The following is a 21433-nucleotide window of genomic DNA, read 5'->3' on the forward strand; positions in this document are numbered from 1 at the left end:
ATTGAGGAGCAAGTTGGAGCGATGACGCAGCCTTGCTTAACCCTAGTCCTGCAGTGGGATTGAGCTTGTGCTGGATCTGTTGATTGTCATCATAGAACAGATGGAAGAAGGTGATGAACTTTTTGGTGAAGCAAAATTTGAGAAAATTCCTGCCATAATCATAATCCCTCTCAGTTGATGGAGTCAAAGGATTTTGTGAGATTGATAAAGGTCACGTACAGTGATTGGTGCTTCTCTCTGCAATTTTCCTGGAACTTCCTGTACCTTTCAATTCACAGAAAATCTATAAAATAAAACATAGCATATAGCTACAGAGGTGTTGAAATATCTCCTCTGATGGTTCAATGTCAAATTTTACTTGATAATACTGCTGTGAAGTATTAAACCAGTTTACCAAATAAAAGTGCATTATATACAATTCTTTGATCACATCTTTGTCATAAACTTTGTCATCACACGGAGTCATTAAACGTTTTCCAGTCACCTTCAAAATTCCATTACTGTGCAGTCTCTGCTCTAAGTTTTGTGTATCATGTGTTTGTCCATTTCACTGGTCTCCATGTCCTCTTAAATTGTGTTAACAATGTCCTTGGTGGTTTCTGAATCCTGAATTTGATGTCTGATCAGTTATTAGTGATGACAATTAGAGAGGTTTATCCCATGGCCAACTGCAGCTGACAATGTCATCAATCTGCATCCTGTTTCTGGGGAGAACGGTATTCCAAAGGTTGACTTTCTGTTTATTTTGAAATAATGACTGTAAGTGTGTACACTCCAGGCACTGTAACAAACAGGAGATTACAGCTGGCTTTGTGGCTTTAATGCCACAGTCAATAACACTTGTGTTCATCTGGATTCTGAATGACACCCTTGTACCAACAAGCCAAGATTGGAGCAAGTTTGTAAAGGCAACATACATTTCACAAAGCAACAAATTGGTAAATTGGTTTATTAATGTCACATGTACCGGGGTACGGTGAAAAACTTTGTTTTGCATGCCATCCATACAGATCATTTCATCACATCAGCACATCGAGGTAGTACAGTGAAAACTATTTTGCTGGAGGAACTCGGGGTGGGGGGGGGAAGGTCAAGCAGCATCTGTGGAGAGAACGTAATTGTTTCATTGAAACCCTGCATCAGGACGTTTCACAATAATTTAGTGTAGAAGTTTGTACGTTCTCCCCGTGTCTGCATGGGTTTCCTCCGGGTGCTCCGGTTTCCTCCCACATTCCAAAGATGTACGGGTTAGGAAGTTGTGGGCATGCTATGTTGGCGCCAGAAGCGTGGCGACACTTGCGGGCCACCCCCAGAACGCAACAAGATGCATTTCACTGTGTGTTTCGATGTACATGTGACTAATAAAGAAATCTTCTTCTTCTTCTTAATGGTACCTCCAACACAATAGGAGAGCTCAGTCTTCAAGCTTTGGACGGGGGCAGTTGTTACGCGCTCGCCAGGGCAGGGGGCGCTGTAGCGGGAGGAGCAAAGGCTGAGCAGCGGCGGAGACCATCTTGCCTAACGGCCTCGCCGGCCATTGGCTGCTTCCATTTGAAAAGCTGGAGGTTTGGTTGGCGCCTCTGTGGGAGGGGGAGAGGCGGAGTGTGGGTGAGGCCGGGGCTGGGTGAGGGGGAGCTCGGCGTGTGGGTGAGGCCGGGGCGTGAGGGGGAGTCGGCGTCGGTGTGGGTGAGGCCGGGGCGGGGCGGGTGAGGGGGAGCTCGGCGTGTGGGTGAGGCCGGGGCCGGGGTGGGTGAGGGGGGGGGAGCTCGGCGGTGGGTGAGGCCGGGGGGGGCTGGGTGAGGGGGGAGGGGGTGGGTGAGGGGGAGGGGGGGGCTGGGTGAGGGGGAGCTCGGCGTGTGGGTGAGGCCGGGGCCGGGGCTGGGTGAGGGGGAGCTCGGCGTGTGGGTGAGGCCGGGGCCGGGGCTGGGTGAGGGGGAGCTCGGCGTGTGGGTGAGGCCGGCCGGCTGGGTGAGGGGGAGCTCGGCGTGTGGGTGAGGGGCCGGGGGGGGCTGGGGGGTGAGGGGGAGCTCGGCGTGTGGGTGAGGCCGGGGCTGGGGCTGGGTGAGGGGGAGCTCGGCGTGTGGGTGAGGCCGGGGGGGGGGGGTGGGTGAGGCTGGGCTGGAGTGGAGTGGAGTGGAGGTAGTAGGGTGGAAGACAAGGGGGGGGGGTGAGGCTGGGGTGGGGGGGGAGCCTGGCGTGTAGGTGAGGCTGGGTGGGTGGGAAGGTAGGTGAGGTGGAGGTGGAGGTGGTAGGGTGAAAGATAAGTGAGGGGGGAGGCAGTGGCGGCGGGCGGACGTTTGTCACTGATGTGATGCCCAAGGTTTCTGTGGATACCCGAGTGCAAGGGTTTGTCCTGAGTAAAGCAGTCGGGACTTTCTCTTCTGTCCCGTCTCCTGGATGGAGATTGCAACAGAATAATCTGCGCTGATTTCTCTGCAGTTGGTAATTTCAGAAGGTTTTTGACAATCTGACCCCTTAAAGCCACGCCTAATAAAATGACTTAAGAGTTTTTTTTTAAGTTTAATTAGTTTTATGGGGAAAAGGATTCCAGATTTCCTGCCCTTTCTGCCTGGGTGTTTTTTCCCCTGACCTCACTAAGTGTTGTTATGCCCACTTTTCTGTGACATCTTCACATTGGACTGACATCAGCATCTGCAGTCTCTTGCTATCCCCTTCATCTTCATTTGCTCCCTGGGTAGCTGCATAATGCATTGGTGATCATAGCAATCGGTCTGCTTCAGGTAGTCAGCAATGCATCCATGCAGAATGTCCCAAGGAGGAAAATCTCAGTGATGGAGAACATTAATCTGAAGCCACCTGTTCCTTCCAAGCAAAATGCACCTTGTGTCTTGAAATATTTATGTGGTGTATTTCCAAGTGTTTCTGAAAGCAGTCTACTTAATGTAAGCTTCCTGTCACTATTCTGGGAAGCTGGTTTGAACCCGTCAATTTAACAAGCTGTCAATAGTTGTGTGGTTAAATCTGCATACATTTGCTTCTTGTTTGGTTTCACTCCTCAATTCTAGGGATTGAGGATAGCTTGCTTTGACTCCTGTTTTGTGGGTTCTGAGCTGACTGATGAAGCCAATATGGGAACTGCAATCTACAAATGGGGCAGGAGCTACCTGATGGGGCGAGTGAAATGCTAGTCCCTGAGCTGATCTGCTCCTGAAATGGTAGTCTGTGAGCTGGTGTGCTCCTTCCATCACCTATACGAGGCTTCTACCTACCCCCACTACATGAACTCGAGCTTCTCAAAACCATCCCAAATTCTCCTCCTCCACTTTGAGTAATCACGGGCCAGGGATTGTTGCATTTTTTTCAAGGAGACTTTGAGCAGATCTTTGAATCTTTTCCTCTGTCTACCTGGTAATCTCATCCTACGAAAGAGCTCGGAATAGAGTGTCTGGGAGTCTGCCGTCAGGCATGTGAGTGAAGTGGCCTTTGGGAGGGTGGGTGTGAACAAATGAGTGTAATTGGAGCCTCACTGCTTGGGATGTTGGCCTGGGAGAGGACACTAACATTGGTCTGCTTTTCATGTCTGAATTTAGAGGATCTTGCAGAGGCTGCATTAGTGATATCTTTAAAGTGCCTACAGTAGAGTAGCACTTGATACAGCATCTGACTTGGTAAACCACTATAAGTGATCCTTTGAAGCCTGTTTGTGTTTTTAGAGATCCCATCGCCAATGCATTTTCATTGATTTTCTCTTGTATGTGTCTTGACATAAAGGTTCTGGAGATGGATGGAACAGAATACATGATTAAGGTGCTTTCGAGGTTTAGAATGGTTGACTTCCCCGAGTTGTTGAAGTCCTGGGATGTTCTGTCCGAAAGACAACTTCAAAGTGTGAACTTCAACAGAAACACAAGAAAAGATGCGATTTTGCAGTTAGCTGCACTTTGTGAGGTATTGTCCAAAGCATACAGAATGGCTCAAGGGTGGGTGGTGAATTGACATTTGGTTCTGAGACAGATAAATGGAATTTCTATGCCTGATTAACAGCTGTAGACTGAGTTTTTAAACCTCTTGTGCTTCACACTTTATCCAAAAAAACTTGATTCCAGCAGTGCTTCTGAGTCATTGGGAGCAATTCAAGTGCCTAAGGTTGACTGGCTTGCATGGTCTCTGGACTGCACATCATAATGGAGAGACCATGTAGTGATACTTGCAATGACTGATCAGTATGTTATAAAACATTTAAAAATAGTTTGGAAGTGTGTAATACCGTCAGGTGCTGTTCTATTTAGACTAGGTGAGTGCCAGATATAACCTCTAATCTGTAGGTGCAAATTGTCTGCAAATAGTGAGGTAAGAGCACAGTGTTGTAAGACTTGCTGGACCTCTTCGAGGAACTGAAAAATTAATTGAGATTCCTGTTATTGGTTTGAATTGCTGATCGTTTAATAGCTACATTCTTCCATGGTAAAATAATCAGACGTTGGTGTGGCTTTAATTACTCTTCAGTGAGTGAAACCTCTCAATGGTCTGACTGCCCTTTTGACAAAGAACAAAGTCATTTTGAAATTATCCCGTTGTACATCTTGATTGCTTTTTGTTTAGATGTGTGTGTTTTATGGTGATTTGTATTATATGCTCATTTGTTTCTAGAGCTGTGAAAGATTTTCTAAAACTTTAATGCACATCTTAATTTATTCTAGGACAATGGTGTAACACTCAAACAAATAGCAGATTTAGAAATTATTTGTAAGTATTACTTTCTTTATCATTGCACAGTAGGATTTGCACCGTTACAATTAAAATAAATTTTACACAAAGCACTTTTCCAGTTTGTACTTGTCAGATGGAGTAATTCTTTGTTCTGCTTGAAATGTTATCAAATATTAAAATTATGAATGTTTAAAAGATAAAGATTTGTACTATGGAAAAATAAGTTACTGATAAGTATGGATCTTTCTTGGAAAGATCCAGCTTTGCTTCTGTCTTCTCTACAATCTGCTTTGCATGACCTTATCTCAAGCTTAATTTTAGGGGTATGGAAAACACTTAGATCAGTCACTGATTTTGATATGCTTTTCTCTATGGAGAAACTGTTAATTAGCCTGATTCTTCCTAACTCTGTCTGTTCCAGCACAGTTGTCATCTTGTTTAAATATCAAGGTTGCCTTTTGAATGACATTTAATAAGGTTCTATTTTGAAGTTGTTTTTTTTAATTGTATGGGAGGGAGCAGTAAAAGTTATTTTGGTTTGCATAATGGTGAAAGAGTTTGAATGAATAATTGCAATAACAATTAGTGTATTGCTGTTGGAGACGCCAGAGCCCAGCAGCTTTGTAGTTCACAGCTTTCATCTGTTACACTGTGGTGCTCTTTAGTGTGCAGCTACTGTTTTTAAAAAAAAAAACTTACCTGTCAATAACTGCTGTATTTTAGTAGATTGACTATCATTAATACTCAAAGCAGTGTGTCCATCTGTGAAATTTGATTTTAAAAAATCATTCTTTTGTGACTGATTATGGTTTATAAGGAAATGGGATGCTAGACAACTTGCTGTTTAATCAAGATACTGATTAAAGAGAAATTAAGACTTCAATTTCAATGTTGTTCTTTTAATAAGCCATTGTATTATTTTCTGAATGGTTTATCTTTCAGATAATTGTGCATACCCTCAGAAGAGAAGATGGTGTACCTATCAAATGTTTAGTTCAAAAGGTGATGAAACGATCTTTCATTTTGCCATGGCTTTGTCTTTTCACTACATTTTAGCTGCTTCTTATCTCTTACAGTATGCTGAGTCAGAATTACTTGTTTCCATTTCAGGTGTGGAAGAAGCAAAGTTATTTGATTTTGAAGTCTTCAGAAAGACATTCGAAAGAAATCTCAAAATGCTCATAAGAAGTGTAAGTGGCAAAGCTTAAAGAATTACAGAGGACCAGGTTTTGTGGCCGGTTGTGAACTGCTGACTTGGATGCCAGTTGTGGACTTAATTAGATGTCCCGTTCTCCAAAGCTGTTCCAATCCTGACAGCATTGTGTGATGCAATGCTGTTAGAGTGGGGGATATGGTTTTAAACTGGTGTGGCAGGTTACAGAAGAGAAATCATGGGCATACTCCCAATATAGTCAGCTGTCAACTTTTTTCAGCTATGTCATATCCCCAGGATTCTGCCAGTAGTCAGATCTGTCAAGGGCTTTGAATGCTGCTTGTAGAATGTCCATGACATTGAGAAAGAGAATTTATTGAAAGTCAACTTTTTTTATAATGAAACACCAATGAATTGCAGATATAGTAAGGCATTTGATAAATTCCCTCATGGTAAGTTGATTCAGAAGATAAAGATGCATGGGATCCAGGGTGAATTGCAAGTTTGGATTCAGAACTGGCTTGCTCATAGAAGACAGAGTAGGGGCAGAAGGATGTTAATCTGGCTGGAGGTCTGTAACCAGTGGAGTTCTGCACAGATTGGTGCTGGGACCTCAGTTTGTGACATGTATCAGTGATTTGGATGAAAATGTAGATGGGTGGATTAGCAAGTTTGCAGATGACACCAAGATTGGTGGAGTTGTGGACAGTGTGAAGGGCTATCAAAGAACAGAGCGGGATATAGATCAGTTGCAGATATGGACAGAGAAGTGGCAGATGGAGTTTAATCCGGGCAAGTGTGAGGTGTTACACTTTGGGTGGTCAAATGAAAGGGGAAGGTATACAGTCAATGGTTGACCCCTTAATAGCACCGAGGTACAGAGGGATCTTGGGGTCTAGGTCCATAGTTCACTGAAGGTGGCTACGAGTGGATATGGTAGTAAAGAAGCATATGGCATGCTTGCCTTCATTGGTAGGGGTGTTGAGTTTCAGAGTAAGGAAGTCATGCTGCAGCTATATTGCATGCAGTTCTGGTCGCCCATTATAGGAAGGATGTGGAGAGGATGCAGAAGAGGTTTACCAGGATGCTGCCTGGATTAGAGCGTCAGAGGCTGAGGGGAGACCTGATAGAGCTTTTTAAAATTTTGAGAGGCATAGATAGGGTAGATAGTCAGAATTGGTTTCCCGGGGTAGAAACATCATCATGCTTTTATGGTGGGTGGGAGGAAGGGAGAAGGTGACGTGAGAGGCAAGTTTTTTTTTTACAGTGAGTGGTAAGTGCCTGGAATGGGTTACCAGAGGTGGTAGTGGAAGCAGGCAGTTTGGTGGAGTTCAAGAGGCTTTTAGATAGACACATGGATATGAAGAGAATGCAGGGATTTGAATGATGCACAGGAGGAGGACATTTAGTATAAATTGGCATCAAGATCGGCACAACATTGTGGGTCGAATGGCCTGTCCAGTGCTGTACTATTCTGTGTTCTATATTGGAATTAATTTTTAAGTCATTTGGTTTTAAAATTTAGTTAAACATTTAAAATTAAAGCAAACTTCGTGAATTAAATTGAAAATTATTTTTATTGATGTCTTTCTGCCTTGTAACTGTTTCTTTACATTCAAGTATAGGAGCTTGCTGCACCTGTACCAGGGCTGATCTGTTTGTTTCTTTGGGCTAATTTTATCCAGCATAATTTCTAGAGAATTGCAGAATTTCTGTTGCCTTGAACATTACCGGCAATTTCCTGGCTGCATTGCAGAGCTGGGCCAACACATTTGAGATGCACATGTTGGTACAGGAGCTTCAGGCACTGTTTATCATGGGGATGGCTTTGGGAGGTGGCAGGGTTTTCTGGCAGTTTGGTGCTGAACCTATTGACAAACGTTGGCAGTTTGGACTGGTGAGTTATTAACTGCCTTGCAATCAACCAGAATGCAACATTTATGACCTTAACAGGGCCAATTTTAAGAAACTATATAAATTAAAATGTTCTTGCATATTAAAAGCATGTCAGCTGTGGGTTTGATATTAGTGTTGGTCAAAGTCTGCTCTAGCAACTTAAATGCAATCCAGGCTGTCGCTAGGGGAGTGTTTTGCTGTTGGAGATGCTATCTGTTCCCTTGGGTCAACAGGAAAGATCCCATGGTGCTATTTCAAATAAAGGCAGAGGAGTTGTTCCTGGTATCCAAGCCAATATTTTTCCTTCAATCAACATGTCAAAAAAACAAATTAACTCATACTCCTTGCTGTATGTGCAAGCTTGCTGTGTGTAAATTGGTTGGAGTGTTTCCATGCATTACAATGATGTGATAATGCTTGTCTGTTTTCTCAAAGCACTCTACATTTGAGCTGCAGTGCCTGTTGCCAGATAACATTGGCATCAATGGTACGCGGGTGACAATACCAAGTGACAAAAGGTGAACGTGCAAATTTTGCTGTTTTTTTTCTACAATGGAGTTCTAGTTCAAATTTATTAGAATAGTAAAATGAAATAGTCAAAAGATGTCTGATCATTGACCGGAAAATGCAAGCTGTGTCTCTCTTCAGAGATGCTGCCTGACCTGAGTATTTCTGGAATTTTGCTCTTGATTGAGGAAAGATGCTCTCCCTTCTGTTAAGATGATAAATCTTGGACTAGATTTCAATTACTATGCCTAACTTGGAGTCCTAACTGAGCTACATCAATATGCCTGCATCCTAATAGGAGACATAATAGCCGAGGAAGTAAATTGGGGAAATCTTGTATAGTTACAATAGGGCTCATTAAACTTTGCCAAGAGTTCATTGTGCAGTTCTTGCATTTTTGTTTTATAAAATAACACAATACTTTATAATTAAAATGAAATTCAACTAGATTGTTTGATATATTTGGTGGTTTTGTGTGTACCAAGTAGAGAACTTATGGCAATCTATTTGTTTCAGTATAGCAAACTGTATGATCATTTTCATTTAAGTTTGTTGGCTAATTAATATTTTTTTGTGTATTTATGTTCTTTTTTTTGTTTTTGCCTTCCTTAGGTCATGATTAACATCTTAGAACATGGGGAAGCCGTCTGGATCAGAATTGCTTGGGGTAAACGTCATTCCCCACCTAACCAGCAAAGACCTTCATATGTAGTCCACTACCCACAGACTCCTTATGTTTTCATGGCTAATCTTGCTGCACAGTACAGAGTGCATGTTTCTCAGGTAAAAAGAATTTTCCCTATAATCTGGTTTATGTTCGTCAGTAAACTTCTGTTAACAGTACTCCTATTTTGTTTCGGTACCATTTCTATTCATGACTCGCAATCTTATTATAAGACTGTTGATAGGTTCCCTAGTACGATAAGACAGACTCTTGATTCACTTTCTACCTCGTTCTGGCCTTGCACCTTATTGTCTGCCTGCACTGTACTTCCCCTCTAATTGTAACACTTTATTTTTGCATTCTGTTGTTGTTTTACCTTGTACTACCTCTGCACTGTTGGAATGAATTCATCTGTATGAACAATATGCAAGACAATTTGTACTTAAACTTTTTCACTGTGCCTTGGTACATGTGACAATAATAAACCAATTTAAAGGAAGGGGGCAGGGGTGATGAAGAGTAGTTAATCCAAGTTCAATCTTTTGCATTTTTCTCTGGGAAAAACTTCCTGCCTTTCTTTCCAGTAAGTTGAAGTCTTAAGTGCAAATTGTGCAGCTTTTTCCCCAAGTTCATTTTTCAGGATCTGGACCTTTCCAGCAAGGTTGGCGTTTATTGCCAATTCCCAATTGCCCTTGAACTGAATGGCTTGCTAGGACATTTGAGCGCACTTCACATCACATTGACCAGTCTAGGTGAGGATGTCAGCTTTTCCTTGAAGGAGGGAATCTGCTGAAGGCCATGATTTAACCGTATGGCTTTGCAATAACAGCAGGTTTGTGGCCATCATTGTCAAGGTCCCACATGGGAGATTAGTTCAGAAGGTTCAGTCAGTGGGTATCCATGGAAAGGTTGTAAACTGGATTCGAAATTGGCTGAGTGGGAGAAGACAGAGTGGTTGTGGATGGTTGTTTCTCTTCTGGAGGCCTGTGACTAGTGGTGTGCCTCAGGGATCTGTGTTGGGGCCATTGTTGTTTGTTGTATATATCAATGATCTAGAAGATAATGTAAATTGGATTAATAACTTTGCAGATGACACTAAGATTGGAGGTGTAGTGGACAGCGAGGAAGGCTTTCAAAGCTTGCAGAAGGATCTGGACCAAATGGAAAAATGGTCCAGAAAATAGCAGATGGAATTTAACGCAGACAAGTGTGAGGTGTTGTTTGGAAGGACAAATCAAGGGAGGACATACACAGTAAATGGTAGGGCACTGAGGAGTGCAGAAGAACAAAGGGATCTGGGAGTCCAGATACATAATTCCTTGAAAGTAGAGTCACTGGTAGACAGGGTTGTAAAAAAGGCTTTTGGCATCCTGGCATTTATAAATCAAAGTATTGAGTATAGGAGTTGGAATGTTTTGGTGAGGTTGTGTAAGTCATTGGTGAGACCAAATTTAGAATATTGTGTGCAGTTCTGGTTGCCGAACTACAGGAAGCATGTCAGTAAGATTGAAAGAGTGCAGAGGAGATTTACAAGAATGTTGCCGGGTCTTCAGGAGTTGAGTTACAGGGAAAGACTGAGCATATTAGGACTTTATTTCTTGGAGTGGAGAAGAATGAGGGGAGATATGATAGAGGTTTACAAAATGATAAGGGGCATAGACAGAGTTAATGCAAGTAGGCTCTTTCCACCTAGATTAGGAGAGATAAGTATGAGAGGACATGGCTTTAGGGTGAAAGGGGAAAGGTTTAGGGGGAACATTAGAGGGAACTTCTTCACTCAGAGTGGTGGGAGTGTGGAATGGGCTGCCATCTGATGTGGTGAATGCGGGCTCGCTCTTTTAAGAGTAGATTGGATAGATACATGGACGAGAGAGGTCTGGAGGGGTATGGGCTGGGGGCAGGTAAATGGGACTAGCAGAATAATGTTTCGGCACAGACTAGAAGGGCCGAATGGCCTGTTTTCTGTGCTGTAGTTTTCTATTGTTCAATAACTGTAAAAGTGAAAGATGCTGAAAATACTCAGTAGGTCATGCAGCATCTGCAGAAAGAGAGAATTGCTATTGCAGATTGATAACCTCTCCCACCAGGAGTCCCATCAGTTCTCCCACCAAGAGGCCAAGACTGAATCTGAACTTTCCCAATTTTCATATCTTAGAAAATCAGTGAGTAACCTTGCTGAGCTACCGAAATAAAAACAGAATAGAATAGCATCAGAATAGTACAATAGGCTACATCTTGCAGCTTTGTCTCTGGGAGTGATGCAACAGTTAAATTACTGGACTAGTAATCAAGAGGCTTGGACTAATAATCCAGAACAGCCCCCCCCACCCCCAAGTTCAAATGGCTCTGGAATTTAAAATCAGTTAATAATCTGTAATAAAAAGTGACTTGCATTGGTAATAAAAAAAAAAGAAACAATACTGCTGTAAAAGGAACAGGCAATTGTGGAAATGTTCTGCAGGTCCAGTGACATCTTCAAGTTAACACTTCAGTTCTGAAACTTTGAGTTAAAGGTCATTGACCTGAAATATGCATATTTCTCCCTCTATAAATAGTGCCTGATCTACTGAGTATTTCCATTATTTTTGTTTTTTATTTCAGATTTCCAGCATAACTATATGGTTCTTTGATTGTTGTTGACTGGTTGCTTTATATTTCAGATAATTAATTGAGTTTAAATTCTAAAGATGTCATAGTGGGATTTGAACTTGGGTCTGAGGATTACTAATGCAACAATTTAACTGCTATGTCACTGCCATACCCCAGGATGTGAAGTGTAGTGTGTTGATTGAGGTATGCTGTTGAATCTTTTTGTGTTTTGAGTGGTGGTGCGGCATGTATCTACTGAATGTCTAGGCTGTAAAGGTGGGGAGAGTTCAGAAACAGTCTTGGTCTCTTAGTAGAATTTCTCCAGTGAGTGTTGCTGTTCTTGGGCAGAGAAGTGAAATCACAACATTATTGACTTTTTCCATTCCTGGCATGGAAGATAAACCTCTGGCCTAGTGTCCCCACTTGAGGCTCACTGAGAACATAAGCCAAAGGGCCATTGTTTACAAGGTGCCATTGTTTACAAGGTACCATCCTCTGCAGTCTAAAACCTTCTTGAAAAAAGAAAGGGGTTTGGTGGTGGGGAATAGTTCTGTTCAGTAAAGTTAGAAATGCAATATGACAGTGTATTTTGAAATGACATAGATCGTTAACCAAATTTGTTTACTGAATTCTCTTGTGTTTTAAACTTATCTTGCAGGGAATGTAACTTGAGAAGAGACAAGCTGTTCCTTTTGCAGTTCATTTTTTCTTTCACTGAGCTAGATAACTGCTTATCCTTGGAGATAGAAACTGGCGATAATTTTATTCCAAATTTTCTACCTTTCTGATCTCCTTGTAATGGATTTAAAACAAATGCTGGTGCTCCCATGTTTAGCTATTAGGTTAGCTATTTTTCATACTTCTGAGCCTCAATTTTTTTTCTTGCCATACTATTTTTGGCATGGACTTTGGACTCTGTCACGACTCTGTCACTGCTTAGACTTTTGTTTATGCTTAATATATCGGACCCAAGCTTAACAAAAAAATTACTTTCTTAAATTGGCTCAATTTTATTAACAGGCTTTGGTTGTTGCAACTGAACATAACATGCTTAAGGAGCTGGATCTTCGAGGCCATTGCTTGAATTCCCTCCGAGACATCGCTCTGAAAAGATTTAACCCGGTACTGCAAAGTATTCTTTTCTCCTGTGGCAAGTTCCATAATTTTGAGTTGGATTGATTATCTGGCCTTGTCTTTTTTTCCTAAATCTACTCATCATGTCTCCTCTCTCCCTACAAAGAAAACATCTGGTTATAATGAGTCAAACGTTGCACGTCTTGTCACTATTGTTGCTGCTACTGATTTTTGATCTGTAGCAGCAACAATAGTGTACATGCTCAAGACTGAATAGGATGATAACTTGTCATTTCCTCCATTTAATACTTCCCTCTTTTAAAGCTACTATTGCCTACATAAGAGTTTCTGTTCAACATGTATATAAAACATTAATCACATTTCTTCATTAACTTCCTAAGTCTGGTCACTTTGGCTGCCCCTTGAGTCCTTAAATAACTCTTCTAAATGATGTGTTCTAGACCACTTTGAGTAATTCTGTGCTAAAGTTGTGTTTTTGTGGTATTGGTGTTTTATTTATGTTCTCTTTTATTTTAATTTCAGACACTTTCTGCACATTGCAGGAAACCTCTACAACAGCTAAACTCCAGCCAGGACTCTGGTATTGTTTTATTTGTCTCAGTGCACATATTTTCATTGTAACAGCAGTTAAACACCTTTTTTAAAAAAAAAGGAATGTAGAACAGCCCTTTGCTGAGTTGCCCATTGAGAAATACTTTGTGTTAGAAGTACTGGTAAAATGTTGCCATTGTTGTATTTTGACACTGGAGGGAGGGGGAGAGTCTGTGTGTTTCAGTATTTGTAGATTCTCATACTGGTGTTCCAGGTTGCAGTGTTTTTTTTCCTTTTTATCTTGCCTGTAGAGGAATCTCTTATGGTGATAAATGAAAGGTGGGGGGGAGGACGGAGAGGGAGACTACTACATAGTCGAGCCATACGGTATAGAGATTTGTACTTAATCTTTGGGTTTGTTTACAGTGGTTCGGAGGAACTTTAATCTTTCTGTAAAATTACTAAGTGTTCGCCATGATAATTGTGGCCTGTGGGTCAGTTGTGTATTACACAATTATTACACAGATAGGGGAAGTTAACAGTGGAATGTTCTTTCCACACCAGTTGTCTGTTGAAAGTGTAGTGACTTTTTTTCTTTTTGATATCAGCCAATGTTTTGTAGTGCAGCAGACCGACATTATGATCCTTCGTTAATTCTAAAGGATCCCTTCAAAATAATTTGAATTGAACCTTTTAGCTAACCTCGTTTCTCTTCTGGGGGAAAAAATCTGGTTATTGGAAATCATTTACGTGCTCACTTTTTTTTCCATCTCCCCAAATAGCACAAAATCAGAGAATCACTGTAGAAAATCTCAGAGAGAAAGAAGAGGCCAAAAGATTAACAGCAGCAGCATTTGGAGAAGGATCCCTACCAAAACTGGAGGAGGTTCAGTACAGGGTATGTATTGAATGACACTCATTTGATGTACTTTGGTATAGTGTACACATGGTTGTGGTCTTTCTAGAAAAAGCATGTAACCTTCTGCTGTATGAAATAGGGTGTATATAATTTCCTGAGATTGTTACCCTAACTCTGGTGATTATGCTTTTCCAAACTGTGTTTAAGCACAGAAATTACCATTAAGCCTTTGGGAAATTGAATAGATAATTGAGACTGATGTCACAACACAGAGTGATCATGAAAGTGTGCCACTTTGACTGAAGATTTCAAATGAGGTATTTGTGGTCCTGTCCACCAATTCAGATGGACCTAAAACACACCATGGTGCAACTCAGAAGATTAATAAATCATCTGATGTCTTGGTGAACATTTTTGTATCTTAACCAATGTTGCCATTTTTATTATTCTGCCAGCTTTTTGATAAGATTTTAAGATAAGTGACGAAAGTACAAGTGGAGATGACATCTTGATTTTCTCTATGGCTCATAATCTAAAATAGTATCTGACAGCAAGACGAAGGATGAGTTGGTAAATAATACCAAAGGTATTGGATGGATATTTGAAGGAGGAAATTCGATATGACTATTAGGAAAGACTAATGAATGACATTAACTCTGGACACAATGGACCATGTGGCCAGCTTCTGTGTGGTATCATTGACTCATTCCCTCTATTGCAGTGAAGATATTTTGCCTTTTGCTGAATGTTTTGGAGTCGGTCTTGGTTGCAAGCCCTTCCCCCACTGGAACCATTGTTCAAGTATAATATCAGCAGGAGGATGCTGATGGGTGACCAGGAGCAGGAATCTGACAGTTTCCAGTGCAGTATAGAGAAAAGCTTTCATAAAACCAGAAGATCTAACATTGCCTTGATTTTCCAGTTGTTAAATCACTACTAATGTCACGCATTCTTCTGTCAGTTGCAAACTGTCTTTAAGGATGAACGCAACATGGGGATTTTATCAGACAGAAACAAACCATTCCGATGTGTGGCAAAATTTTCCAGTCCAAATATTCTTGAATCGTTGAGAGCACTACCAGAATTAGGTAAGTTTACCTCATTTCACATTCATCACCTTGTGTATGTCTATTTTCTGTCAGTCCTACAATAAACACTAACACAATCTACTTTTGGACTGAAATTCTAATACCTCAAATTCATTGTTCACAACTATAGTTAATACAATACTCTTCTGCTCTACGTATTGCTGATATTTCATTGAGCTGCTGCTTGCTGGTGATGAGCTTCTGTGGGTTTTTAAGTATTTAAAGCTTCACTTGTAAATTTCTTTTATGGCTTGTTCAGGTTGAAAGTTAATTGGGGGGGAAAGTTTACAGACTTATCTGAAATTTTGGTTTGATAATGGAAGACTTAATTCTGTCAATAAACATGGCAATTTTGTATGTTTGTTTTTCAAGGAATTGCTGAGGTTCCCATTTCAACCATGTTCAGCAGTATTCCAGAAAAGGGGAAGAATTATTTCAAGATAACAGACAAAAGGACTGGGCATAATACATCAGCCCTTTAACTCTATAGTCCAAGTCAAAGGGTATTCTGTAAATATGTGTATGTTTCCTATGGAAAAATTTTTCTGCTCCTGTATTGTAATGTACTTTTTGGATACCCCTGATGTGCTAACCAAAACCTTGCATGGTATGAATGATGTGACATTGTGACCATCTTGAAGTGAATAGCCATTATCTGGACAAAACAGTTCATAAATTCCTTTTTATTGGCATAATGTTTCTTGTGGGGCCAGTTCATTAATTTGAGTGCAAAGCAATTTTTTTTCCTACTCTTAGGTTCCCCTCTGCACAAGCAAGGTGGTAGGGTAATTGAGGTTAGCAGTTAATCGCCCATTGAAATAACTGTTCAGACTCATGGGTGTGTAATAGCACTTGTTCCTATATCTAGAGGCTGTCATCATGTGAGCCATAACCATCCCAAAGGAGTTTTTTTAGAGGAAGAAAAAATTACTCGTATTTAACTCAAGTTGTGATTCATTGCATTGCGGTTTATAGCACTCTTAATCACTCAGACTTGAACAAAAATCTAGGCTGACATGTCAGTGCAATGCTGAGGGTGTTATGCATTGTCAGAGATGCCATCTTTTAAATAAGACTATAAACATGAGATCTATCTGCTCAGTGAACAGAAAGTTCCCGTGGCTGTTTTGAAAAATAATCGGAAATAGTTCCTTGAGTACTAGCTAACCCCTCACTTGTCAGCATTTTTTTTAGACATAAACCTGATCATTTTGACTTTGGTGTTTGTGAGAGCTTGCTGGATACAAATTTGTCTTTTGGGCCTGATTACAAAAGTTACCTTATTTGAGTATGTTCCTCATTGGCTGCAAAGCACTTTGGAACATATAGTGCCTTTCATGTCACTTTGATGTAAATGAAGTTTCTTTCTGAGAATGTCTCTCAGTATTTGCAAATGCGCTTCTCACTAAACCCTCCATTCACCACCCCACCCTTCCAATATCACGATACTTGATCCTGCTTGGGAATTGATCTTTTAAATTGGCTTTCAAACAATATCCACCCTTAAAAATATTGAAATATCCTCTGCTCTCTCGATCTTGACAATCAAAAGGTTGAAGTATGGTGCAATTGTAGTACTTTAAGCTGACATCTATTTCCATAGTGATATCTTGCAGGTGCTTTTTGTTTTAAATTCATTGGTCTCTGGGCCAGTCATATTTTCAGTATCATTGATTTTAAACTAATTTAGTTAATCTGGAAATTTAACAAATTATAGCTTAACTGAGAAAATAAATTTGTGTTTCCTCTTCTTGGTTTTAATATTTTCCCTGGCTTTTTCTTCCTCTTGCAATGATGTTGATTTTACTTTTCCTACTATTAGTTTTTAGGGACACCAAAAAACTACTTAATCCCATGAATTTTCCACTAATAACCCAATTTTTTTTTTCTTCCCCACCTGCCCCAATTTTCTGACATCTTTTCCAACTAGAATTTTGAAGTTCAAAGTTCTGGCCATGATCTAACCTGCTATTTAGACAAAGCTTTACCACAGCATATTCTTCTCAGAATCTCAAGTCACTAGGTTGGAGGAAATGCTTGCATATCATTTCCATTCTGCCTTCTGTCAAACACCTGCATTTATGGGTTGGAATATAATTCTCTATAGTTCAAATTTTTGATTCTGAAGAAAGCAGACAGTTTAAGAAAATAACATTTATGTTTGAGGAAGTTTTTTTTTAAACATGGGGGGGGAAAAAAGTCTATCTTTATGGCTTTGGATTATTCCTGTTGTATTATAGCTGCAAATTTTTTTGAAATGGGGTAATTTATTCCTTGCTTTCCAAGAAATCAATTGTATAATTATGCTTTGGATTTAATTTAAAATGCAGTAGAGGCTTTTAAGTCTCTCGTCCTTGCTTCGACTATAATTTAGACATTATTTTGCCAGCACTTGCTAGTTTGTATTTGTTTCCCTCAAAGCTGGTGCCTACTTTTGGCAGGGGATCATTAAACAGGTTCCCTCCACCATGCAAGACTGTAACTTGTTGGGTTATTAATGCAAACCCACACTTTGCTGCCAGGAAGGACATCCTGCTTGTCTACTTATTGGGGGGGGGGGGGTGGGGGTGCTGGTAGAATAAAGGATTAGATTTTTATGGAAAAGGGAGATTGGGATGCTAAAGTGGTTCAATTCCATCTGTTTTTAATGAGCTTTGGGCTTAGAATTAATTTAATAAATATAAAACTTTCCCTCCCTATTCACTTGTCAATCACTGCTACTATATTAGTTATGAGACATTGTATTTTGCTTCATTTGAGTTTAATGTGGAAATAGTAGATTTACAGCACACAGAATAATTCATTCACAAGTTATTGGATCTCCACAAAAAGTGATCAGTTCTTAAATCTGCTGTTACCAAACTTGTGCAACATGCTATCTGCCAGATTAGTTATTTACTATACTGCCTTGGAATTCTTAAATTCAGTTTATCATAGAAGTCATGCAAATACTGGCTTTGTGAACTATTGCTCAGTGGCCATCTCTGTGTTCTCTAATTTTGGCAATGAATATTGTGCTATTCAGTTTCTGCAAGAATAATAGCTGGGTCCAGCACAGTTCATAGCAATCTGAAATGGAAACTCTAATTGTGATTTTTGACTCTGTTGGCTTGAAGGCAATCTACAAAAACTACAAACTCTTTGCAGGCTGAGGAAATGAACCTGGTCCTTGTTCACTGCAAACATTACTTTGTGTATAATTCAGTTATAATATCAGAAATAGTCACTATTGATGAAGATCTGACTGGGTGAATAATAGACCATTGTAGTGATGAAGCTTTTTTTTAATATATGGTCTGTAACAAATTTATTGGAGCAAAAGTGATGTTTCATCTTCCTTCCCTTTTGAAGTTAAATTGAAATCCAGTTTAGCTTGTCTGTTCTGACTGTACTATAAAGTATTGTAAAATTATTAAAATACATTTGCACAATGTTAAGTTTTTGTGTAATAAATTCTTGTTACTTTTGGTGTTTGAAGGCTGAATATTTCATGCTTGAGCCAGTTTTGTGAGGCATTGCCCACATACTTTAGAATAATGGCAACCCTAGTGGAGGAAATTCATTGACCTGTAGATGTGGGGGTGGTGGAAGGAGGAGGGATGATTGGGTGCCTTTTAACTTGAGAGAGCTCAACATGCCACTGAATAACCATGGTGTCAAAGATCCACCTCCAAAGTGTGTGCTTCATCCCATATTGCTTTATACTTGATGGCCATGTCTCTGAACAGGATACTTCTGGCCATTTGGGACTTTGGCATACACTCAGATGTGCTTTGACATGCTAATGATGAGGAACTGTTGTTGATTTAGAAGTGGGAAGCTCTGGTTCTTCAGCTGCATCACCAAGATTAACATCTTGGACAATTAACTCAGAGCCCCAAGTACCGTGATTGTTTGTTGCTCTGTATCAAAGGCATTTGGCAATCTGCTAGAAGAACTCAACGGGTCAAGCAGCACTTGTGGGAAGAAAGGAATTGTCAACATTTCTGGTTGAAACCCTGCATCAGGACCCTCAAAATCAGTCTTGGCTTGTACTCAACATGGTGCTAAGTGCAGGATAAGTTGCCTGTCATTGGGGATCATGCCTGCTGGAGACAAATAACATTGTCTTGCAAGTCAAAAAGGAACTGTGGGTTTTATTAGATTCTGGTTCATTTAGTGAAAATCAACTTTATGAATGGAACTTTTTTTATGATTAACTTGTATACATTATCTAAATGTTTCAATTTAAAATAAAAGTATGCAGATAATGAAAGTCCAAATTAATGCCAAAGGAGTGGCACTGTGGGGTAAGAGTCAATATTTCAATGACTTCAGACCTGAAGAAATAACTGGGAGACATAAGATACTGCAAATGCTATCTGGAGCAACACATAATTCGTGTGTGTGTGTGCACATGCGCACCAGTACAAAGAGGCGAGGGGGAGTGGCATGATGGGGGCCAGTGGCTAATTGGTGGACTGAGGGGTTACTGTTACGTATTTCATACCTCCCAATCCCATAATCTTTTTTTATCTTGAATGATGAAACCAAAAGGTTCATGGGAACACCACCATTTGCAAATTCATCAAGCAAAGCAATGTGACATTAAAATATATTGTCTCTTTATTGATACTGGGTTTAGATGCTGGAAAAAGAGAGAAACAAGGGACTGCAGATGCTGGAATCTAGATGAAAAAGATCCTGGATCTCTACTCAGCAGTATTGTGAGAACCTTCACTGGAAGAAATGCAATGGATCAAGAAGGTTGCTTATTGCCACCACCTCAAGACTTGGAAATGAGGTAATAGAATGTTGGCTTTGCCAAACTGTATGTTAATAAAACAAAATACTCAGGCTGTATTGCTGCTGATCCATGCCACAAATCAGTTTACTGCTCATTGCCACATATGGAAGGTCATCCAAACTCCATCCACAAGGAGAAAATATTTATTCTATTGTAGCTTCAGCCCATAGATGCAGACAAAGTGGGTACTGGGGATTTGAAACAAAACCAGAAAATGCTAGAAAAACTCAGCAGGTCAAGTAGCCTCTATGGAAAGAGATGCAAGTTAGAGAGAAATTAGGAGGATGTGTCCGGACAAAGGGAATGTCTGTGATGAGTTGAAGTGACTTAATAACAATAGTTAGCAGCATATTAAGCTTCTTGGTCTTTGGGGGTTTGCCTGCATTGTAGACTTTCCAAAGCACAAGCATTTATGAACTGAAGTCATGAACTCCTGACTCAGACCTTCCTAGCACTCTGCTCCAAATGTAGCTCTGGAGATATCTGTGGCCTTGCACAAAGAACCTGCCTTTTGTATATACTGTGCTTCACCAGCATGTCTATTCTCCTTGACCTACTTAGCGTATTCTCCCACCTCCTTCCCTTGATTGCAGTGTCCGTTGTTTAAACTCCAGCACAGTCCAGTAGATAAGCTGTATTGTGGTATATCCCAATATGAGCAGGCTGCCAAAGGCATAACTACTTCGCTGGATGGTGGCAGTTGCAAGAACTTGCAATAAATCCAAAGGATTGCACTGCTGTGAAACTGACACAATGGAGTTATGCACGGAAACCAGACAGCATGTGGTGTTAGATATAGGATGGCTTCGTTCCACACTGGTTTTGTGGATTCTGAGTAAAAAAATAGCATTAAGGTGAAAGGTAAAGCAGTTTTGGCATCATTAAAATGGAATAAAGGAATTTCCAGGACATGCTTTTTAAAGGTTGGCCGTGCACTTGATAGGAAGAAAATTCTAGACTGTGAGAAGGTTAGATTAAATTTAGTTCAATTAAAATTAGAGATTTAATGGACTGGTTAGGTGGGCAGAAAGTGGTAAAAAGATTTAAAGTCTGAGGGAAGGTATTTGGTGGAGATTTAGTTATATGTATTTAGCATGAGAGATAAATTGGAATGGAGAGGAGAATACAAGGCGTCATTAGATTTAAATTGATTGACAGACGCTCAGAGGAGAGTAGAAAAAAATATGGTGTGAGCGCAGAGCTGAAAGTTGAGGAGGCGGAAACCCTCACCAGATTTGAAAAGTACCAGGGTGCCCAATGGAAGAGCCATAACCTGCAGGGCTGCGCAAGATGAGCTAGGGAAGTGGGATTAATCCAGGTCCATTTCTGTCTGGTGTGGACACAATGGAATGAATGGCCTCTTACTGTGTGGGAATTGTTGTGATGCCATGTCACCTCTGTTTAATGCCTTTGTCCTTGTCTGCGGAGACGGTGCTTTGTGTCCTCGACTGTTTGGCTTGCTAGGGGCAGCTTGCAGCGTGAACAATTAATTCAATGCAAGAATGTTTATTAAAGCAAAAAAAAATGGAAGTGAAAACATTGTTTTTCTTTTAAGTCCATTTTATAAATAAAAATTAAAATCGGTAATAGTCAA

At 40.5% G+C, this 21433-nt stretch overlaps 1 protein-coding gene across 11 annotated transcripts; it reads left to right on the top strand.

Annotated features, from left to right (window-relative positions):
- The first annotated feature begins 1522 nt into the window (after positions 1-1522).
- cenpn (centromere protein N) lies at positions 1523-18549 on the top strand. Of its 11 annotated transcripts, none has more exons than XM_052028258.1 (11): positions 1523-1565; positions 3733-3909; positions 4662-4707; positions 5614-5673; positions 5782-5861; positions 8840-9010; positions 12501-12602; positions 13098-13155; positions 13889-14004; positions 14927-15053; positions 15426-18476. In XM_052028258.1, the coding sequence occupies exons 2-11, from the start codon at positions 3742-3744 to the stop codon at positions 15533-15535; spliced, it is 1038 nt and encodes a 345-aa protein (XP_051884218.1). In that variant the 5' UTR covers positions 1523-1565; positions 3733-3741; the 3' UTR covers positions 15536-18476. The 11 variants fall into 11 exon arrangements, with proteins under 11 accessions (XP_051884218.1, XP_051884210.1, XP_051884211.1 ...); XM_052028250.1 differs by lacking the exon at positions 1523-1565 and adding an exon at positions 1633-1647; XM_052028251.1 differs by lacking the exon at positions 1523-1565 and adding an exon at positions 1715-1729.
- Positions 18550-21433: the final 2884 nt, after the last annotated feature.

The sequence above is a fragment of the Pristis pectinata genome, chromosome 13, assembly GCF_009764475.1.
Source record: "Pristis pectinata isolate sPriPec2 chromosome 13, sPriPec2.1.pri, whole genome shotgun sequence".
NCBI classification, from domain to species: domain Eukaryota; kingdom Metazoa; phylum Chordata; class Chondrichthyes; order Rhinopristiformes; family Pristidae; genus Pristis; species Pristis pectinata.